The 19,331-nt window shown below is 45.3% G+C and overlaps 1 protein-coding gene and 1 non-coding gene across 7 annotated transcripts in view; both read right to left on the reverse strand.

Annotated features, from left to right (window-relative positions):
* STAT3 (signal transducer and activator of transcription 3) overlaps window positions 1–19,331 on the reverse strand; it is a 67,532-nt gene that overhangs the window by 639 nt on the left and 47,562 nt on the right. For 3 of the 6 annotated variants that reach the window (XM_049636113.1, XM_049636110.1, XM_049636111.1), the window contains 15 exons: window positions 17,148–17,306; window positions 16,925–17,017; window positions 16,006–16,065; window positions 10,974–11,003; window positions 10,781–10,874; window positions 10,621–10,668; window positions 7,923–8,006; window positions 6,997–7,095; window positions 6,516–6,651; window positions 5,391–5,443; window positions 5,068–5,162; window positions 4,812–4,951; window positions 4,094–4,306; window positions 1,064–1,106; window positions 668–780 (listed from right to left, as the gene is read on the reverse strand). In XM_049636113.1, the coding sequence (XP_049492070.1) occupies window positions 668–780; window positions 1,064–1,106; window positions 4,094–4,306; window positions 4,812–4,951; window positions 5,068–5,162; window positions 5,391–5,443; window positions 6,516–6,651; window positions 6,997–7,095; window positions 7,923–8,006; window positions 10,621–10,668; window positions 10,781–10,874; window positions 10,974–11,003; window positions 16,006–16,065; window positions 16,925–17,017; window positions 17,148–17,306 (1,460 nt within the window). The remainder of the gene's footprint in view (window positions 1–667; window positions 781–1,063; window positions 1,107–4,093; window positions 4,307–4,811; window positions 4,952–5,067; window positions 5,163–5,390; window positions 5,444–6,515; window positions 6,652–6,996; window positions 7,096–7,922; window positions 8,007–10,620; window positions 10,669–10,780; window positions 10,875–10,973; window positions 11,004–16,005; window positions 16,066–16,924; window positions 17,018–17,147; window positions 17,307–19,331) is intronic. The other 3 variants (XM_049636116.1, XM_049636115.1, XM_049636114.1) reach the window with 3 other exon arrangements.
* On the reverse strand, window positions 9,802–9,874 carry TRNAK-CUU (transfer RNA lysine (anticodon CUU)). Its single transcript has one exon. It is a non-coding gene; the product is annotated as a tRNA-Lys (tRNA).

The following is a 19,331-nucleotide window of genomic DNA, read 5'->3' on the forward strand; positions in this document are numbered from 1 at the left end:
GGGGAAGACCGGGAGAGCCAGTTCAGTTGCCTGAGCCCCAACAGCTGGCAGGGCACCCCCGTCCCCCGCCCGAGCCCTTCAAAGGACAGAGGCTCAGCCCACTGCCCCCACGGCCAAGACAGGGTCGGATCGTCCAGATTTACGCTCCTCCCTACAAAGTCTTGCCTTCTGGAAGGGCTCAGTCCCCTTCTTCCCTTAACTCGTTCCCAACCGTCCACATGTAAAGAAGATCTAAGGCTGTCCCGTTGAATGTGGCCGCCTGGAAACACAGGTGGCTACCGAGCATCAAAATATGGCTAGTCCCAGTCGAGGTGGGTGTAGCTGTGAAACACCTAGCACGTTTCAGAGACTTAGCACAAAAACAAAAATCTCATCAACGTTTTCTTACGTGTTAAAACGCTAGCGTTTGGGATTTATTGGGTTACAGAAAATGTATCATTAATGTTAACCTCCCTTGTTTCTTTTCACTGGTTTTAATATGGTTATTTAAAAAGTCGCACTTACGTGCGTGGTGCACGTTTGGTTTCCAAGGGACAGCGCGGCTCTAGGACCTCTCTCTACCAGTCTGCGTGGCCAGCTCTGGGCTCTGTGCGTGGGACCGTGGGCCCGGCACACAAAGGGGGCACACTTCCCTCCCAAGGACAAGGTCTGTCGACCAAATACTCACCAAACTGCCCTCCTGCTGAGGGTTCAGCACCTTCACCATTATTTCCAAACTGCATCAATGAATCTAAAGTGCGGGGGGACATCGGCAGGTCAATGGTATTGCTGCAGGTCGTTCTGTAGGAAATGGGGAGCAGCAGGAGGGGAAAGGGCCGGGTTGACAAGACACAATGGAGAAAAAAAAAAAAAGAACAAAACACACACACACAAGCCATCAAACTCTGGTCTCCAACAGAAAAATAAAAGCTCAAGCTTTTTAAACACACAGGGTCACTCTGAGTACTACACGTAGCCCAGGGCATTCCAGCCCCTCTCAGGGTAGCTCTCACCCAGTGTCCTACTCCCGGGATAACTGAGGACACCAGAAATGAAGGCCAAATTTAGAAGGGAAGCCACTTACGGTGTCACACAGATAAACTTGGTCTTCAGGTATGGGGCAGCACCTGGGAAGAAGAAAACGGGCTTACTAAGGTGACCCCACTGTGAGTAGAGGGCAGGTGGAAGCCGGCCGCCTCATCAGGGGAGACTTGCCCCTCCCTCCATCCTTGAGCGGAGATCGTTTTGAACCTGTCTCCCCTCAGGGCTGCCCCCTCCACCACTATGTACTATCTGATGTTCTAGGTGCTTGCAGCTGGGTAGTTCAGTTCTTGCTGCTACGCTTTCCAGAGCTGCAGAGACTTCTGAGCACACACCCTTGTCCCACCTGAGCCTAGACCAATGCCACTTTTGTGTGTTCATTCTTTCCCTAGATGATGTGAACATTTAACTGCCTGTGTGTGGTCTGAGGATCGTATTCTGGCCTGGTCGACTCTCTTAGGTAACTTCTCTGCATGCAGGAACGGAGCCTATGCAGTCTGGGCTCCAACACCCCTGTCCTGCTGGGACACCAAAGTCACCAAGTCTTGAAGAGAATATGCAGATTGCTAATGCATTTCCAAAGCCCAGGGTCACACCTTCCATTCCTATGGCACTGATCTGCCTCTACCACATTTTTAGGTGAGTGTAGGAGTAACCCCCCAGTTGGGTAACTACACCGCACAAAAAGCGGCCGCTTTATAAAGGGAGGCTGGCTGGTATTGCAGCACCGTCGACTCTGGGCTGGAAAACAGGAGGCCAAGGCCTCGTTGTGTCTTCGGCAGCTAGGAGACCTGGAGCGAAGCACTTTCTACACCAAGAGGGAGACGGAAGAGGGAGGCATCCATCTCCGTCATTTGTAATTCTTGTTCCATACTTAGAAATGTGAGGACCGGAATAAATGAATTTTAGGTGCTCAATGTTTACACCAAGAGGTCCAGGAGACTTGGAATACTGGCACGACATCTGGGAGAGTCAGGTGAACAAACAAATCACTTGGGGGGCATGGGGCCCGGTGGGTGGGCCGAGAGAAGCACAGTTAAAAAGTTTGAGGTTTATAGACAGACCAAGGGATCAGAAAGTATGGTGACAATCTGAGAAAAGGCATTGCCAGGGGTCACTGGACTGCCAACCAAGGTTATTTTTGGCCAAGAAATAGATTCATACGGTGCAGAATCCAAAGATGTACCCAGGCAGGGTTCTGGTGTCTTCTAAATCCACTGTGGCGCAGACCTGAGGGGAGCTGACATCTCAGACAGAAAAGGATTTAGTTCCCCAGTGATCAAGGTAGCTGAGAAAACTAGCTTCAGCCTCAGATTCAGCAAGAGCAGAAGCAAAGGAGAAACAGGACTAAACGCCGAGCTCTGGCTGTGTACAAGGTTGTACATATACTTCATCCAATTTGTAAGGTAAGGGGGTTGTCATTTCTAAAAAGGGACTCTCTCCCTCAAGCCATCAGGAAATACTGTGTGGGGTCTGGTGGAGAAGTAAGGAGGAAGGAAGGGTCCTGGGAAGATCATCTATCCCTGGGGACAAAAATATTTTCATGATGGAAAATGGGAGGAAACAGGCACAGATCCACGTCCCCGAGGACTCCCACTTTAATGCAGGGGCTCCACTGGCACACCGCCCTTCCCCCCCCCCCCATCGCCTCGCTCCTGCCACCCCAAGCCCCTCAGTGCCCACTGCATACACCTGCCTCCCTGGGAGGCTGGCAAAGCACTCAAGTCACTAGTTCCTCTCTCTTGTGCCGGGGTGGGGTGGTGGTGGGGGGGTCTTGCCCCTGAGAAAACACTAGTGACTCCAAGCAGGAAAGGACCTTGCTTCCTGGTCACACAGGATGGGTGATGATAACAGAGGACACAGCCTCAATTGGGAACTTGGATCTTGAAAGCAAAATGAGCCAAAGGGACCAGCACTTGGACCTAAATGTCCTCACCAGAAGGAACAAAGAGTAGAGTGTCAGGGCTGATAAACAGATCTCCCAACTGAAGCCCAGCTGGAAAGAAAGATAAGTAGCAGACAGGAAGTGAGAGTTAGCTCTTCTACAGTATGAATAAAACCCAACACCAGAACAAAGGGAAGAGGAAAGTCAATTGCCAAGTAACTCAAGTTCCTTCTTCCAAGTCCCAGTCTTCCCCATCCAAGAAATTCCTCGCACGGGATCTCTGTGAACAGGTGGGAATGTGCGTGTGAGCTCTTTGCACAAAGACAATTTTTCCAAAAGCAACTGGGGTGGAAGCTACCCTCAAAGGACCACTTCAAAGAGCTCTCCAACTAAGAGAAGTTAAATAAAAACAAAGAATGGCAAATCACAGACTCCCCAACAGGATCTGGACAGAGAAGAATGCAGAGAGCCAAATCAGCAAGTGCCAAAGGCACAGACCAGAGGGGCTGCTTCTCCTTGCGGACGACTAATGGTTACAAACTTACTATGAAACATTTGCTATACGACTTACATAGACACCTGTGCTCTTGCACATTAAAAAACCGCTTTATTTCAATAGCTGCATGTTCTCAATCCCAATTCCGCGCCCTCCCACCGTTTACAGGCTCCTCTTCAATCACCACGCCCCCCACCCCTCCCCGCTCTGCTCGTAAACCCACGTTCCAGTGCTGCTAACACTCATTTCCTCCAGAAAGCCTTTCTCCATCCCGCTCGACACTGCTCACATTGTTCAGCGATGGGGAAAAGGAAACATGCTAGACTCAAGTCTGAGTCGCAAACCTTCCAGTGTAAGAAGCGGTGTGCTGGCAGGGCATCCTGTTACTTAAGAATTCTGTCCTCGCGCTCTCTCGGCAGTATTTTAGATGTTTGGGGTGAGTTGAGTGTGTGTGTCTATTTCCCCGTTTAGCCTGCTGGGTTCTCTGTAGGACAGAGACAAGTGACTTTGATGCCCCTCCTCTCTCCAACCCTAACAGCCACGACCAAAAAGCACTCACTACTGAGTGCTTATTTCCCATAAGAGGAATAAAGGTCACCAGGCTCTTTGGGCAGTGACCTACCTATCCCCCAAGAATCCTGCAATTTCCCACTTTTTCCCAGAAAAAGTGCCCAACGCAGAAAATCAACAACTACCTGGGTCAGCTTCAGGATGCTCCTGGCTTTCTGGTCGACAATACTTTCCAAACGCCTCCTCCTTAGGAATGTCCGGGTAGAGATAAACCAGCGGAGACACGAGGATGTTGGTAGCATCCATGATCTTATAGCCCATGATGATTTCAGCAAACGACATGTTGTTCAGCTGCTGCTTGGTATATGGTTCCACGGACTGGATCTGGGTCTTGCCTGTCATCGGATATGGGAAGGGAGGATAATGGCCAGGTAATCTTAAGAGAAAACTACCTGATTTATTTTTCCTTGAAAGGGAATGGCTTATGCCAACCTAGTTCTTGAGCCTCGAATATCCTACCCAGTCACCTGGCACTATAAAAATGTTCAGCTGGCTTCTGGAGAGGTTACCCAGTTGGGTCGTCAGCAATATACCCGAATAACTACTTGCATGAGATAGATTAACAGGGTAAATTAGAAAGGAGATGAATAATGAGATTTAAATCGGAAATTTGTAGGCAAATATTAGCTCCTGAAGAAAGCAAAACAAAATTGCCAAACAATCCTCCAGCTGAAAGAATTTGGAAGAAAAGAAGTCACTGAAAAATGTTTTTACAAGTCCAAGGCAGGGGAGTGCGAAGCCATCTTTGCCCACTAGGGGGCAATAGGTACTTGAAACTAGCAGTGGCCACAGCGGAAGCAGCAACTGCCACCAGGTGGGGCGGGTGAGAGTCAAACTTACCGCTGATGTCCTTCTCCACCCAAGTGAAGGTGACACCTCCTTCTTTGCTGCTTTCACTGAATCTTAGCAGGAAGGTGCCTGGGGGCTTGGTGCTCAAGATGGCCCGCTCCCGCTCCTTACTGATAAAACCCATTATGTACCTGGAGCCAAAGAACAGCAACAAGATCTGGGCTGATGGGGTCCCGCCCCTGGCCTGCTGAGAGCAGGTGACGTGTTACCCATGTGCACTCTGCCGGACACAAGAGCTTCAACCTACCCTTCATTCCAAAGAGCCAGGATGTACTTTTTCACAAGATCAATGATATTGTCTAGCCAGACCCAGAAGGAGAAGCCTTTGCCGGCCATGTTTTCCTAAAGAGAAGAATAACGAGAAAGCCAAGTCTACTATCCCAGCCTTTTCCTTCTTAGGGACACAGTGCCACCAAAATCCCCAGGCTCATCTACCCTCAAGTAGGGCCTACGGGCCGCCAGACCATGAGTCTACAGCCTTCAGGCCCAGTGCCGTCCCCGACAACCTCACGGGTGGGCGTCCCTCCCGCTCCCACTCGGCAGCGACAAGGATTTAACAAGATGGCTTACTTTGCAAAATTTAGCCCACGTAATCTGACACCCTGAATAGTTCACACCAGGTCCTGCAAGAAAAAGAATAAAGCAGTGTAACTTCCAGCTTCAAATCAAGGATTTTATTTCTCAAGACAGAACATACATTCATGCACATCTGTCCCACAGTGGGCCAAGTCACCATCGGTTTTCGTGTCTTTAAAGGTTCCCACCGTTGTGTCCATGTATGTGTGCACACACAGGTACACACACGTACACAGATGTACAAAATCCCATCGTGTGATCACCTGCGTTGTTGTTTAGACTAGCAGAGGTGGTGGATGACGTATCGAGGGTCCGTCCCCCCACCCCTCCACTCTTCCTAGCCTCATGTGGTGGCAGCTGGTGCTCAGGGACCAGCAGCACACAGTAATAAACTGACAGTGTTAGAGGGTCACATTTGGCGGTGGCACAGGATAAGGCTACTTACAGTCCAGGTAGCATGTAAAATAAAACAGTCCACTAAATTTTTTTTTCCCAGAGGAAAAAATAAAAACAAGCCTACAGTTTATTGAAGAAATGGACATGGACGTCAAGCTTTGGCCTCTGTCTTCTAACATGCACTTAAAAAATAGCTTCCTGGGGCGCCTGGGCGGCTTAGTCGGTTGAGCGTCCGACTTCAGCTCAGGTCATGATCTCACTGCTCATGAGTTCAAGCCCCGTGTCGGGCTCTATGCTGACAGCTCAGAGCCTGGAGCCTGCTTCAGATTCTGTCTCCGTTTGTCTGCTCCTCCCCTGCTCGTGTTCTGTCTCTGTCTCTCTCACAAATATGAAAAATAACTTAAAATAACTTAAAAATAACTTAAAAAAATTTTTTTTTGATTTAAATAGCTTCCTAAGGTTAGCCGAAGTAGTGCTCTGGAAGGGTGAGGGGTCCAGCCACCGAGAGAAAAGAAATCTGCCTCCCACCTCAGAAATGATCACCGGGAGGCAAGCTTCCCGTGCATCTCTATCTCTCCTCCACCCCACCTCCCCAACTGCTGGAGCACATGTTTTCAGGCCCCAGGACAGTGTCTGGCTCAGCAAATTTTCCTGAATGAATAGCCCCACAGGCCAGACTCCTTCTCTGAGGAGGGCAGCAGGGAAAAGGGGGAAAATGCTGACCTAAGAGCTTCTCTGCCAGCGTTGTCAACTGCTCGATGCTCAGGCCTCGCTTTGTGGTGGAGGAGAACTGCCAGCTCAGCACCTCAGCCACTTGATCCCAGGTTCCAATCGGGGGCTTGGTGAAAAAGTTCACGTTCTGTTGAAAATGACACATTTGCTCATTTATTTTTTTTTTATTTTTTTTTTTTAACGTTTATTTATTTTTGAGACAGAGAGAGACAGAGCATGAACGGGGGAGGGTCAGGGAGAGAGAGGGAGGCACAGAATCCGAAACAGGCTCCAGGCTCTGAGCGGTCAGCACAGAGCCCGACGCGGGGCTCGAACTCACGGACCGCAAGATCATGACCCAAGCCGAAGTCGGACGCCCAACCGACTGAGCCACCCAGGCGCCCCAACACATTTGCTCGTTTAGATGGAGACGGTGGTGCTTGGTGACCCACGCTAGGACCGCGACAATGGCTTCCAAAGGATGGGCGCTTACCTTGGGGTTGTTGGTCAGCATGTTATACCACAGGATAGATGCCCAGGCATTAGGCATCTGACAGATGTTGGAGATCACCACAACCGGCAAGGAGTGGGTCTGTGGAGAGAGTGGGGAATAAGCTGGGGAGGCAGAGGGCCCTCACAGCTTCAAACGTCTCTTCAGTCAGACCTGCAGGTTTCGAATAAAAGAATGTGCCTTAAATCACACCTACTGCCAGCCCTTAGGGAGGAACTCGGCTGAGTCAGCTCAACGCCCAGAGTGGAGAGAATGCCAAGTGCGGGTCACAGGACACAACCAGGAACTTAAAAGATCTGACGTGCTCAAAGCTGGACTCGCAGTCCACCGACTCCCCGTTTATAAAACCTGGGAGGCACTCTCCGAGAATTGAAGCTGCATCTGCCCGTTAAACAGACAGGTCTCAGTAGGCAAAGACTAGGATTCTTGCTTTTCCGGTATAGCTTTAATTTAAAGATGAAGAAAGTTGATAGAAGAGAATGCAAATGCCATGATTTCCTGTACACTAAAAACAGTGGCTGTCTAAAAAGCCTGTTTTGCCCAAACTTCATAGAGTCCATTATCATTTCTATGCACAGATTAATAATATATTAATTAATTACAATTTCAGTACTTTCATATACTGAAAGCTGAGTATACAGTTGACCCTTGAACAGCATGGGTTTGAACTGCATGGGTCCGCTTATACATGGATGATTTTTCTTGATCTAGAGTACAGTCCTATAAACGTATTTTCTCTTACAATTTTCTTAGCAACATTATCTTTTCTCTAGCTTACTTTATTGCAAGAACACAATATATAAAGCATATACATCATTCTACCTTCTGTAGAAAAAATCCCAACTAGAAGTTCTTGTCCTGAATCACCCCTGCATGCAGCCCTGTCCCAACTCTGTGGCAAAACTCACCTCAAGGTCAATCTTGAGGCCCTGGTGATACACCTCAGTCTCAAAGGTGATCAGGTGCAGCTCCTCGGTGACAATCAGGGAGGCCTACAACGAGAAGGGCACCCTCTTCCTCAGAGAGAATGGCCTTGGATACTAACAGCCATAGCTGAGGAGAGTGAATGCCACAGCCTCATTGCACCAAGAAGGGTGATCCACCGGGAGGCCATGGACACAGCAGGGACACAACACTGAGAACACGCCCTCTTCAGTGCTACGATCTTCAACCTCATCTTTTACTGGTTTTATTACAATACTATAGACCCAATAGGTTATTTACCAAATGGGTAAGGTGCACAGAAAATCAAAACAATGAACACCTGTACCCACTACCCAGTTTAAGGAAAAGATCATCACCACGGAGATGCTCAGGATGCCCTTCCCTGGTCCCTCCTCCCTCAGATGTAACCGCTATTTTGTCTTTTGGGTTTATCGCTTCCCAGTTTTCCTTTAGGGTTTTACTGTATTTATCTCTCTAAATACTGTATGCAGTGTTCGGTTTTAGAGGTCTGTGAACCTTACACAAACCGTACCCTATGTATTCTTTCGGACTCGCTTTTTGCATCCATGGGGTTGTATGAATTTGCTGTTGTTCATTTTCACAGCTCTAGAGCATTCCATCATATGACTCTACCACGAATCCTTTATCTACTCTAGCAACGATGGTATCTGGGTTATATTTAGGGTTTACAATCAGGCTGCTGTGACATTTTGCACATGTCCCCTGGTGCACATGTGCAAAGATTTCTCTATTGTTAAATCCTGGGAGTGGCACTGCTGGTTTGTAGAGTACGTTCATTTTTTTATTATGTCCAGTTGTTTTCTGAAGTGACAATTTATACTGCCACCAGCAATATGGCAACCTTATTTTCGGTAAGACTTCTCAATGAATTCTCAGAGACACAATTTCAATTCGTTTTTCAAACACTATCTTTTTCCTAACTATAGAAATAACATATGTTCAGTTTAAAATGCAAATATCACAGGGCGCCTGGGTGGCTCAGTCGCTTAAGCATCCTGACTCTTGATTTTGACTCAGGTCATGATCTCACAGTTCGTGAATTTGAGCTCTGTGTCGGGCTCTGTGCTGACAGTGCAGAGCCTGCTTGGCATTCTCTCTCTCCCTTAAAATAAATAAACTTAAAAAAAAATAAATCAACTTTAGAATGCAAATATTACAGAGACAGCATAGTCTTAGATACTAACAGCAAAATAAATACATAAGCATTGTTTGGTATACATTCCTCGAGAATGTTGTTGTTTTTTTTAAGTTTATTTATTGGGGCAACTGGTGGCTTAGTGGGTTAAGCATCTGACTTCGGCTCAGGTCATGATCTCATGGTTCATGAGTTTGAGCCCCAAGTTGAATTCTGTGTTGACAGCTCAGAGCCTGGAGCCCACTTCAGATTCTGTCTCCCTCTCTCTCTCCCTGTCCCTCCCTCACTTGCGCGCGTACACACGCGTGAGCTCTCTCTCAAAAAGAAACATTAAAAAATAAATAAAATAAAGTGTATTTCTTTATTTTGGGGGGGGGAAGAGGAGTTACACTTGTGAGTGGGGGAGAGGCGGAGAGAGAGAGACCAAGAATCCCAGGCAGGCTCTGCGCCAACGTGGGACTTGAACGCACGAACTGTGAGATCATTACCTGAGCCAAAATCAAGAGTCAGAAGCTTAACTGACAGAGCCAACCAGGCACCCCACCTCCCCACCTGGAGAATTTTGTATTGCATATGTGAATAGAACAAAAACAGTATAGTACACTTTTTAAACAAATATGCTAATATTCTACTCGAATTATTTTGCATCTTGCTTGTTCTTTCTTTTTTTTTTTAAGTACACTCTATGCCCAACATGGGGCTTGAACTCACAACCTTGAGATCAAGAGTCACACACTTTACCGACTGAGCCAGCCAGGCACCCCGCATCTTGCTTTTCTAAACAAATATGCCACATACATTTTTCTATGTTGTTGTATATAGACTCCTTCACTCTTTACAGTGAAGCATCATAAATGCACTTTTTCTCGCTCAAGGCCTGCTACATTTTAGAGAAGAGGAAAGAATGGGCAGGGCACAAATACCAGAAAAAGAATAGACTATCACAATCTTTTTAAATGATTAAAAACTAGTTTTGGTCACATTTGCCTATTTTATTTAAGTTTATTCTTGACACTGAGAATCCCGTAATCTGAATCAAATGGAGGAAGAGAATAATAGAAATAAGGGGAACAGGTTTTATTCTTTTTCTTAAATTTTTAATTCAGATTTATTACAACCTTCTATCCCACCTCATGAGAAAATCAGGACACCAAAAATGAAGCCAGGCAGTCTCAGCTGGCAGGAGTTGGAAGGGGAATTTGGAAAGCCCCAGGCAAGGTGGAAGCTTCTTTTCCACTAAATGGGTGTGGGTAAGTCAGCCAGGGACTTTCCACCCCTCCTTAAAGATGAGCCAACTCCCAGGACAATCAAGAAAATGCTCCAAGCCAGAGAACTCCACGGCGGAGTGACTTCTGACCATGTCATTTTTGACACATGGTGACTTTTCCAAATGACTACAGCTTAACCACAGGTTGGAGTCTCTAATTCAGGCCAATAAGAAGGCTCTTTTTCTCTCCCCATTAAAGAAAACCCTCCCAGTTGGTTTCGTCCCCCAAAAAACTTACATCACAATTGGCTCGGCCCCCGTTACCACATCTTTGCTCTCTCAGGGTCTGTAGGAAAAGCAGAGAGCACCTGGGTCACGTGAGGCTCCCCCCCACCCCCACCCCCCCTCTCCCTCCGCCAGGTGCCCTTGGAGAAGGGGACCCAGGCTTCTCCATGTACCAGATGTTTGAATTCTGCAGAGAGGCTGCCGTTGTTGGACTCTTCCATGTTCATCACTTTCGTGTTTGTGCCCAGAATGTTAAATTTCCGGGATCTGAATCACAGGAGAAAAACCAACCACACAGGTGATGGAGCAGCCAGAGGACAAAGTCAGATTAAACAGATCAAAAGGAAGCCTTTAGGCTGAACTCACCCTCTGAGAGCCGCAACATCCCCGGAGTCTCTGTTAAGAATATAAACTGGTGTTAACAAGACTGGCCCCGTCTCTTCGAAAAGTCTACTCTATCCGTAATGTACTCTGCTGGAAAAAAACCACTGTTCTCCTGGGAATTTCTGTAAACGATTCAATTACATTTTGTACGTGAAATACGACAACCCTGTACAAGCCTGCCCAATATCAATTTCCCCCTCCCAATAGACCCTTGCATCTGCTCAGGTATCCTTCCAGTCCCCGCCTCCAGGGGATCCTGATTGTTCATTAAGTACATCAGAACATAGCACTCCACGGTGTGGTGGTCCCAGGGCGAGGACATGACCTACGCTGTCTCAGACTGGGAAGGAATTACAACATGGGCTGGATTTATTTTCCACAGCTTCAACTGAACACGAGCAAGGAAGCATATGACCTTACTTATACTGCAACTCAGAAGGGAACCTCACAAAGCCAGTGATACTTATGATGGCGGGGAAGGCACACGGAAGATTCTGGGTCCAGGATGACATAAGTGAGTCACTGATCTCACTGTCAGGAACTTGCCCTAACTCTGCATTTCCAGTTATACTGGGCTGCAAATTTCCTTATTATTTAAGCCACACTGGGTTTTCTGTAAAGGTTTACTACTCCCTGTAACTCAAATCGTCCCATTTCATATTAGCTGGAAACAATCTTCCTAGCCTGTCCGGTCTTTCAGCTCTATGTGTTTGAACATACAGCTTTTTTTTTTTTTTTTTTTAAAATTTTGAGCCTTTTTTTTTTTTTTTGTTTATTTATTTTTGAGACAGAGACAGAGCATGAACGGGGGAGGGGCAGAGAGAAAGGGAGACACAGAATCGGAAGCAGGCTCCAGGCTCTGAGCCATCAGCCCAGAGCCCGACGCGGGGCTCGAACTCACGAACCGTGAGATCGTGACCTGAGCTGAAGTCGGACGCTTAACCGACTGAGCCACCCAGGCACCCCAAACATACAGCTTTTTATATAGTCACATTTCTCAGTCTTTTCCTTTCTTATTATTTTATTACTTTTTAAAGTGTTTTTTTTTTTTTTTTTTGAGAAAGAGCGAGGTGAGAGTGAGTAAGCGGGGAAGAGGGGCAAAGGGGTAGAAAGAGAGAGAGAATACCAAGCAGGCTCCACACTCAGTGAAAAGCCCAACGTGAGACTTGATCCCATGACCATGAGTTGGACGTTCAACTGACTGAGGCACCCAGGTGCCCCTATTATTTTAGTACTCTTTTAAAAGTGCTTCTCCATTGCTACATATTCATGAATATAGCTACTATTTATTAAATAGAGTATTTCGTGTCGGTTTACAGGTTAAAATTGGTCAAATTTTAAACCATTCAGAAGATATCTTTCCATATATCACAGGTTAAAAAGAATTTTTTATTAATGTTTATTTACTTTTTGAGACATACACACACACACACACACACACACACACACACACACACACAGCATGAGCAGAGGAGGAGCAGAGAGAGAGAGGGAGACACAGAATCTGAAGCAGGCTTCAGACTCTGCGCTGAGCTGTCAGCAGAGTCCAACGCGGGGCTCGAACTCAGGAGTGGTGAGATCATGACCTGAGCCGAAGTTGGACACTCAACCGACTGAGACACCCAGGCGCCCCCCCATATATCACAGTTTATAACTTAAGAGTCCATGTTACCAGGAAATTCTCTCTCATGTTTAACCTATATAGCCTTTTTTTTTTTAACTTTTTTTTGCGTCACAGCTTTCACATGTAATTGATGAATAATAAAGTACACTATTGAAAATGTATTTGGATAAGATTTGACACACACCTATATATACTACACACACCTATGAAATCATCAGCCCAAACAAGGTGATGAACATACCCAACATCCCCAAAGTTTCCCCAAGCCCATTTGTAATCCATTTCCCAATCCCACACTCCACCCCACCTTTGTCTCCAGGCAATCACTGGTCTGCTTTCAGTCACTATAGGTGCATTTGTATTTCTAGGATTCTATATGAATGGAAGTATGTATTCTTGTTTCTTGGTCTGGCTTCCTTCACTTAGTGTAATTATTTTGAGATTTCTCATGTGTGGCTGGTATCAACGTTCATTCCTCTTTATTGGGAAGTGATATTTCATTTATGGATAGACCACAAATTACGAAGCAACAGTGGAGCAATCGGTCGGCGTAAGCTACTTACAGATATGCCGCAAGGTGTCTATTCACTCGCCTGTTAATGGACATTTACGTACAGCCCTTTGCGTGCACATAAGCTTTCGTTTCTCTTGGGTTAATACTGAAGAGTGGAATGGTAGGCTTATAGGGTAGGTACATGTTTAACTTTGTAGGAAACTGCCAAGCTCTTTTCCCAGAATGGTTGTACCATTTTGCCATTTTACCATCATTATGTTATACGTTCACCTATGCTTTTAAGATACATTAGCTGAAACATATAAATACATCCGATGGACAGCGAAACATAAAACTCTAATTTCTCATTCAAATCCCCCCTGCCCCCAATATCAGGTTGTCCCAAAACTACTTCCTGAATACTCCATCCTTTACTAACTGATTTGACATGTCATTTTTAACGTATATTAATTATTTATATAAACTTGAAGCCCATTTCTGGACTCAAGATTTTGCTGCCATGATCAGTTTGTTCCTGCCCTAGTAACACACACATTTAGTAACTGAAACTCTGTGATACATTTTAATGTCTGGCAAGGCAGCTTCCCATTATTTTTAGTCACTAAAAAAATGTTTTTGAAAGTAAAATGGTGGTTGCCCGGGGCTAGGAGGATAGGGAAATGGGGATTTGTTGTTCAATGGATGTAAAGTTTCCATGTCGCACAAGGAAGTAGTTCCGGAAATCTGCTGCACAGCAGTGTGAATATACACAACGCCATACACTTAAAAATAATCAAGAAGGTGGGGCGCCTGGGTGGCTCAGTCGGTTAAGCGTCCGACTTTGGCTCAGGTCATGATCTCACAGTTCATGAGTTCAAGCCCCGCGTCGGGCTCTGTGCTGACAGCTCAGAACCTGGAGCCTGCTTCACATTCTGTGTCTCCCTCTCTCTCTCTGCCCCTCCCCTGCTCATGCTGTGTCTCTCTCTGTCTCAAAAATAAATAAACATTAAAAAAAATTAAAAAAAAATAATCAAGAAGGTAAATTTTACATATTAAATTTTTTTATCATAATTAAAAATAACACACCCTTTTTTATTTTCTTTATGTTTATAAATATTTGCTTTTTTTTAAGTTTATTTATTTATTTTGAGAGAGAGAAAGAGTGCACACATACGTGAATGGGGATAGGGCAGAGAGAGGGGGAGAGAGAATCCTAAGCAGGCTCCACAACCAGCGCAAAGCTCTATGCTGGGCTCCATTTTACGAACTGTGAGATCATGACCTGAGCCAAAACCAAGAGTCTGATGTTTAACCTATTAAGCCACCCAGATGCCCCCAAATACATCCTTTAAAAAAAAAACAAACAAAAAACAGGGGCACCTGGGTGGCTCAATCAGTCAAGTGTCTGACTTCGGCTCAGGTCATGATCTCACAGTTCCTGAGTTCGAGCCCCGCATTGGGCTCTGTGCTATGGAGCCTGCTTTGGATTAGCTCCCTCTCTCTCTGCCCCTCCCCCCACTTGCACTCTCTCTCTCTCAAAAATAAACGTTAAAAAAAAATTTAAAAAACCTTTCTTTGCTTATTTTTCTCATCTAAGATACAACTTGAAAAGCAAGTCAAAGGTTTAAAAAATTCTACTCACATTTTGCTTGGTGCCATGTTAACTGAGAAGAATTAACATCTTTATGATAAAAATCCACAATCCAGGAATATGATCTGTCTTATCACTTTTTACAATATCCCCTACTCATAAAATTTCATAATTTTCTTCAAATAGATCTTACACATTTCTGTTACGTTTATCACAATATATTTTTTACTTTTGTTGCTTATTGTGAGATTATGCTAATATGTGGTTGAAGTTATTAATTTTTGTTTATTTTTATTAAGACTACCACCTTCCTGGGCGCCTGGGTGGCTCAGTTGGTTAAGCGTCCGACTTCAGCTCAGGTCCTATCATGGCTTGTGAGTCTGGGCCTCACGTCGAGCCCCTGTGCTGACAGCTCAGAACCTGGAGCCTGTTTCTGATTCTGCGTCTCCTTGTCTCTCTGCCCCTCCCCCACTTGTGCTCTGTCTCTATCTCTCAAAAATAAATAAATGTAAAAAAAAAAAAAAAAAAAAGACTACCACCTTCCTCAAGTCCCTTATTTCATTAGTAATTACTTTCCAGTTCACTCTCTTCATGATTTCCAGATAAATAATTACGTCACCAAAAATTAAGGATACATTTTCCTTTTTCAAACCTCTTCAAAGTATATGTGCATTTTAATTTTTGAAAGGTATTGCCAAATTTTGAAAAGTATGTACCCGAGGGGTGCCTGGGTGACTCAATTGGTTAAACATCTGACTTTGGCTTAGGTCATGATCTCGCGGGTCACGGGTTCGTTCGATCCCCACGTCAGGCTCTGTGCTGACAGCTTAGAACCTGGAGCCAGCTTCGGATTCTGTCTCCCTCCCTGCCCTTCCCCTGCTCACATTCTGTCTCTCTCTCAAAAATAAACAAACATTAAAAAAAGAAAAAAAAAAAAAAAGAAAGAAAAGGATGTATTCCATTGCGTGGTGAAGTGTGGAACAATAAAAACCATCAACTTTTCCCCATATAGTCAGGGTTTTATATGACATAATTTATGCATAATTTATATGCATAAATTACACTTACAAGTAAAAAATTAAAGAAAAAGAGGGACCCAGAGTCACAATAGCAATTGAAACTCATATCTGTACCACTAGCTTTGTGGTTTTGGTCAGGGCAAGGCTTCTGACAATTTTTGTTCAATAAATGAAGCTCCTTGAATGGAAATAGTCTCTAAGTTCACATGGTATCTGTTAAAGTTCTCATTTCTCTGTCTCTCATTTGAAAAAAAGAGAAAAAAAGAGCAAAGATACGGAGTACTTACTTGTCAATGCACACTTTAATTTTAAGCTGATAATTTAACTCAGGGAATTTGACCAGCAATCTATTTCAAAAAAGAGGGGGAAAAAAAAGTTTCTGAGTAAAGGAAAAAAAAAAATCAGTTTCAAAGAAAAGTCAGTAGGCTCCCCCAGCAACGTCTACTTGAAGGAATATAAAATTCACAACGCTTTATTTCTAAAAGGTGAATGAAGCACAATCCCAAATCCCTCTTCCTGCTTAGTGCCGTCTTTGACCTTATGTTGAGTATCACCCCTTCAGGTCAAGAGGTCCTGAAAGAAAGCCTAAGAAATCCGAACTTGGACAAGGTTGTGAGAGATTCAGCAAAGGATAATAAAAGCCATTTCATGAGAAATATTACGGGAATACGTGCTCTGCAGCTGGTATTCCTTCTATTAAACCTGAAACCTAATGCCATACACCAAGCTTCTGAAGAGGGAAATTTCACTACGGAAGGGCAAACCCCAAAGCACCTGTTCTGACTTGGGTGTGAAAGTCACACCCCACCCTCCAGGCTCACCACCCACCTGCTCTAATTACCTCTTAGCTTCTAGATCACTAAGCCTTTCTCTTTCCCTTAAAATCCTCAGGGAAAAGTAGGCTCAGAGAACAGAAAATAACCAGCATTATTTTGCCTCCCTCGCAGGGCAGAAGGAGACACAACGAACTAAGACCGTGGGCTTGAAATTTCAGGAAGATGCCCACATAACCTCGAAAAGAGGTAACCGTTCCTTAACTTCTGACAGAAGAGTCAAAGGGCAAGTTGATATTATGCCAACAAATTCCATACCCACCATACCATCGCCTGTGATGCTTGGAAAGAACAACCCTGGCCACCAACTCTCTTTCATCCTAAGAGCATCCCTCAATGATGTATCTACCAGAAGAGGAAGGACAGGGCCCACCTGACTTTGGTAGTGAACTGGACGCCAGTCTTGATGACCAATGGCCGGTCGGGATGCATGGGCATGCAGGGCTGCCGCTCAACCACAAAGGCACTGAAAGGCACAGGGAAGGACGGCAGTCCATAAGCTTCCTGGTGAAACAGTCTTTGCCCTGTGCCTCCAAAGTGAAGGAGGTGTATGTGGCGGGGGAGGGGCAGTGATGAGAGAAAGAATTCTAAGTTACCTTTTCATTAAGTTTCTAAACAGCTCCACAATCCTCTCCTCCAGCATTGGCCGGTGCTGTACAATGGGATCCCCTTTGTAGGACACTTTTTGCTGCAACTCCTCCAGTTTCTTAATTTGTTGGCGGGTCTGAAGTTGAGATTCCGCTAATGAGGTTATCCTGCCAATAAAATAAGAAAGCTACCAGTCACCTGAGTGCGGCACCGGTGAGAGTTAGAGAAGGGGAAGGGAATCCCACCACCGTGCAGTCCCCTAAAATAAGAAAGGGTCATTTTTTTTTTTTATTGTGGTAAAATATACATAGCATAAATCATTGGCATTAAATAAGAAAAAGTGGCGGTGGGTGGGGGGAGCCTGGCTGGCTCAGGCGGCAGAGCACGTGACAGCTGATCTCCGGGTCAAGCCCTGAGTTCAAGCCCCACGTTGGGCATAGAGCTTACTGAAAAATAAAATAGGGACGCCTGGGTGGCTCAGTCTGTTGAGCGTCTGACTTTGGCTCAGGTCATGGTTTATGAGTTTGAGCCCGTGTCGGGCTCTGTGCTGACAGCTCAGAGGCTGGAGCCTGCTTTGGATTGTGTCTCCCTCTCTCTCTGCCCCTTCCTTGCTTGTGCTCTGTCTCTCTCTCTCTCTCTGTCTCTCTCTCAAAAGTAACTAACATTAAAAAAAATGTTAAAAAAATAAAAACGAAAATAAGCAAAAGGGAATTTCTTTATTATTATTACTTTAAATAATACCTTCCTCAAATTTAACATTTCAGAGAGGGAGCTAGGCATAAGGAAGAAGTGTTAAAACATACCCCTAAGAAGCATGAACAGAGTTATCATCAGGAGGTAACAAGCATTAGAACCCAGCAATGGAGAATGGGAAATATGAAATTTGGCACTGTCTTCATCCTAACCTGTCTTTGGACCAAAATGTGGGGACTGGGGAAAGGCTGACAATTAGGTGGCCCAAGAAGATGGGTTTGAGCTCGTTCTGCCGCTCACTGTCTGAGCAATCCTGGCCAGGTCCCTTCACCATGCGGACCTCGATGTCCCCTTGCATGAAAGAAGGGGTTGAACTACATGATTAATAAAGACTAAAAGACCTCAAAGAGAGAAAGTAAAAGATTTTAGGGTTGGGGGCGGGGGTAAGGAACAGGGCAGCTGCTGGGATTTCTGGGCTCCCTGACTCTCTTCTGGCACTTCCATTCTCCTATTTCCAGAACTCAAGCTTTTTGGTTCCCTGATCAGAAAGCACTTAAAACAGCTTTCAGTAAGTTGACAAAACTCAGGGTTAGTGAGGATATGAACAAACAGGCTTTCTCAGGCAGAGCTGTCCTAAATTTCCAATTTCATGCTCTACGTGTCTGGTGGTTCCCCTTTATGCCAAGTTTCTCATAATTTAAGCTGGTGCATCATGTTCACTGTTGGGCCTTGCACATCAGGGATATTCACCAAGACCTGCTGCATGAATGAAAGCAAAAGAGCAGATAAAGAATGATCCCACTGGGGCGCCTGGGTGGCTCAGTGAGTTAAGCATCTGACTTTTTATCTTGGCTTGGGTCATGATCTCAGCGTTCATGAGACTGAGTCCTGTGTCGGACTCTGTGCTGACAGCACAGAGCCTGCGTGGGATTCCCTCTCTACCTCTCTCTCTGCAACCATCTCAAAATAAATAAACAAACATTAAAAAAAAAAAAGGTAACCAAGGGGCGCCTGGGTGGCTCAGCTGGTTGAGTGTCTGACTCTTGATTTCAGCTCAAGTTGTGTTCTCACAGTTTGTGAGATCAAGCCCCACATAGGGCTCTGTGCTGATGGTGTGGAACCTGCTCGGGATTCTCTCTCTTCCTCTCTCTCTCTCTCTCTCTCTCTTTCCCTCTCCCTCTCAAAATAAATAAATATACTTAAAAAAATTTTTTTTTAATTTAAAAATTTAAAAAAGATAACCAAAATTAAAAAAAAAAGATGGGTGCCTGGGTGGTTCAGTCAGTTAAGCGTCTGACTTTGGCTCAGGTCATGATCTCACAGTTTGTGAGTTCGAGCTCTGCATCGGGCTCTGTGCTGACAGCTTAGAGCCTGGAGCCCGCTTCAGATTCTGTGTCTCCCCCTCTCTCTGCCCCTACCCTGCTCATGCTTTGTCTCTTTCTGTCTCGAAAATCAATAAAAACATTTAAAAAAAAAGAAAGAAAATGTAGATGACTCTG

Source organism: Panthera uncia, chromosome E1 (genome assembly GCF_023721935.1).
Source record: "Panthera uncia isolate 11264 chromosome E1, Puncia_PCG_1.0, whole genome shotgun sequence".
NCBI lineage: Eukaryota > Metazoa > Chordata > Mammalia > Carnivora > Felidae > Panthera > Panthera uncia.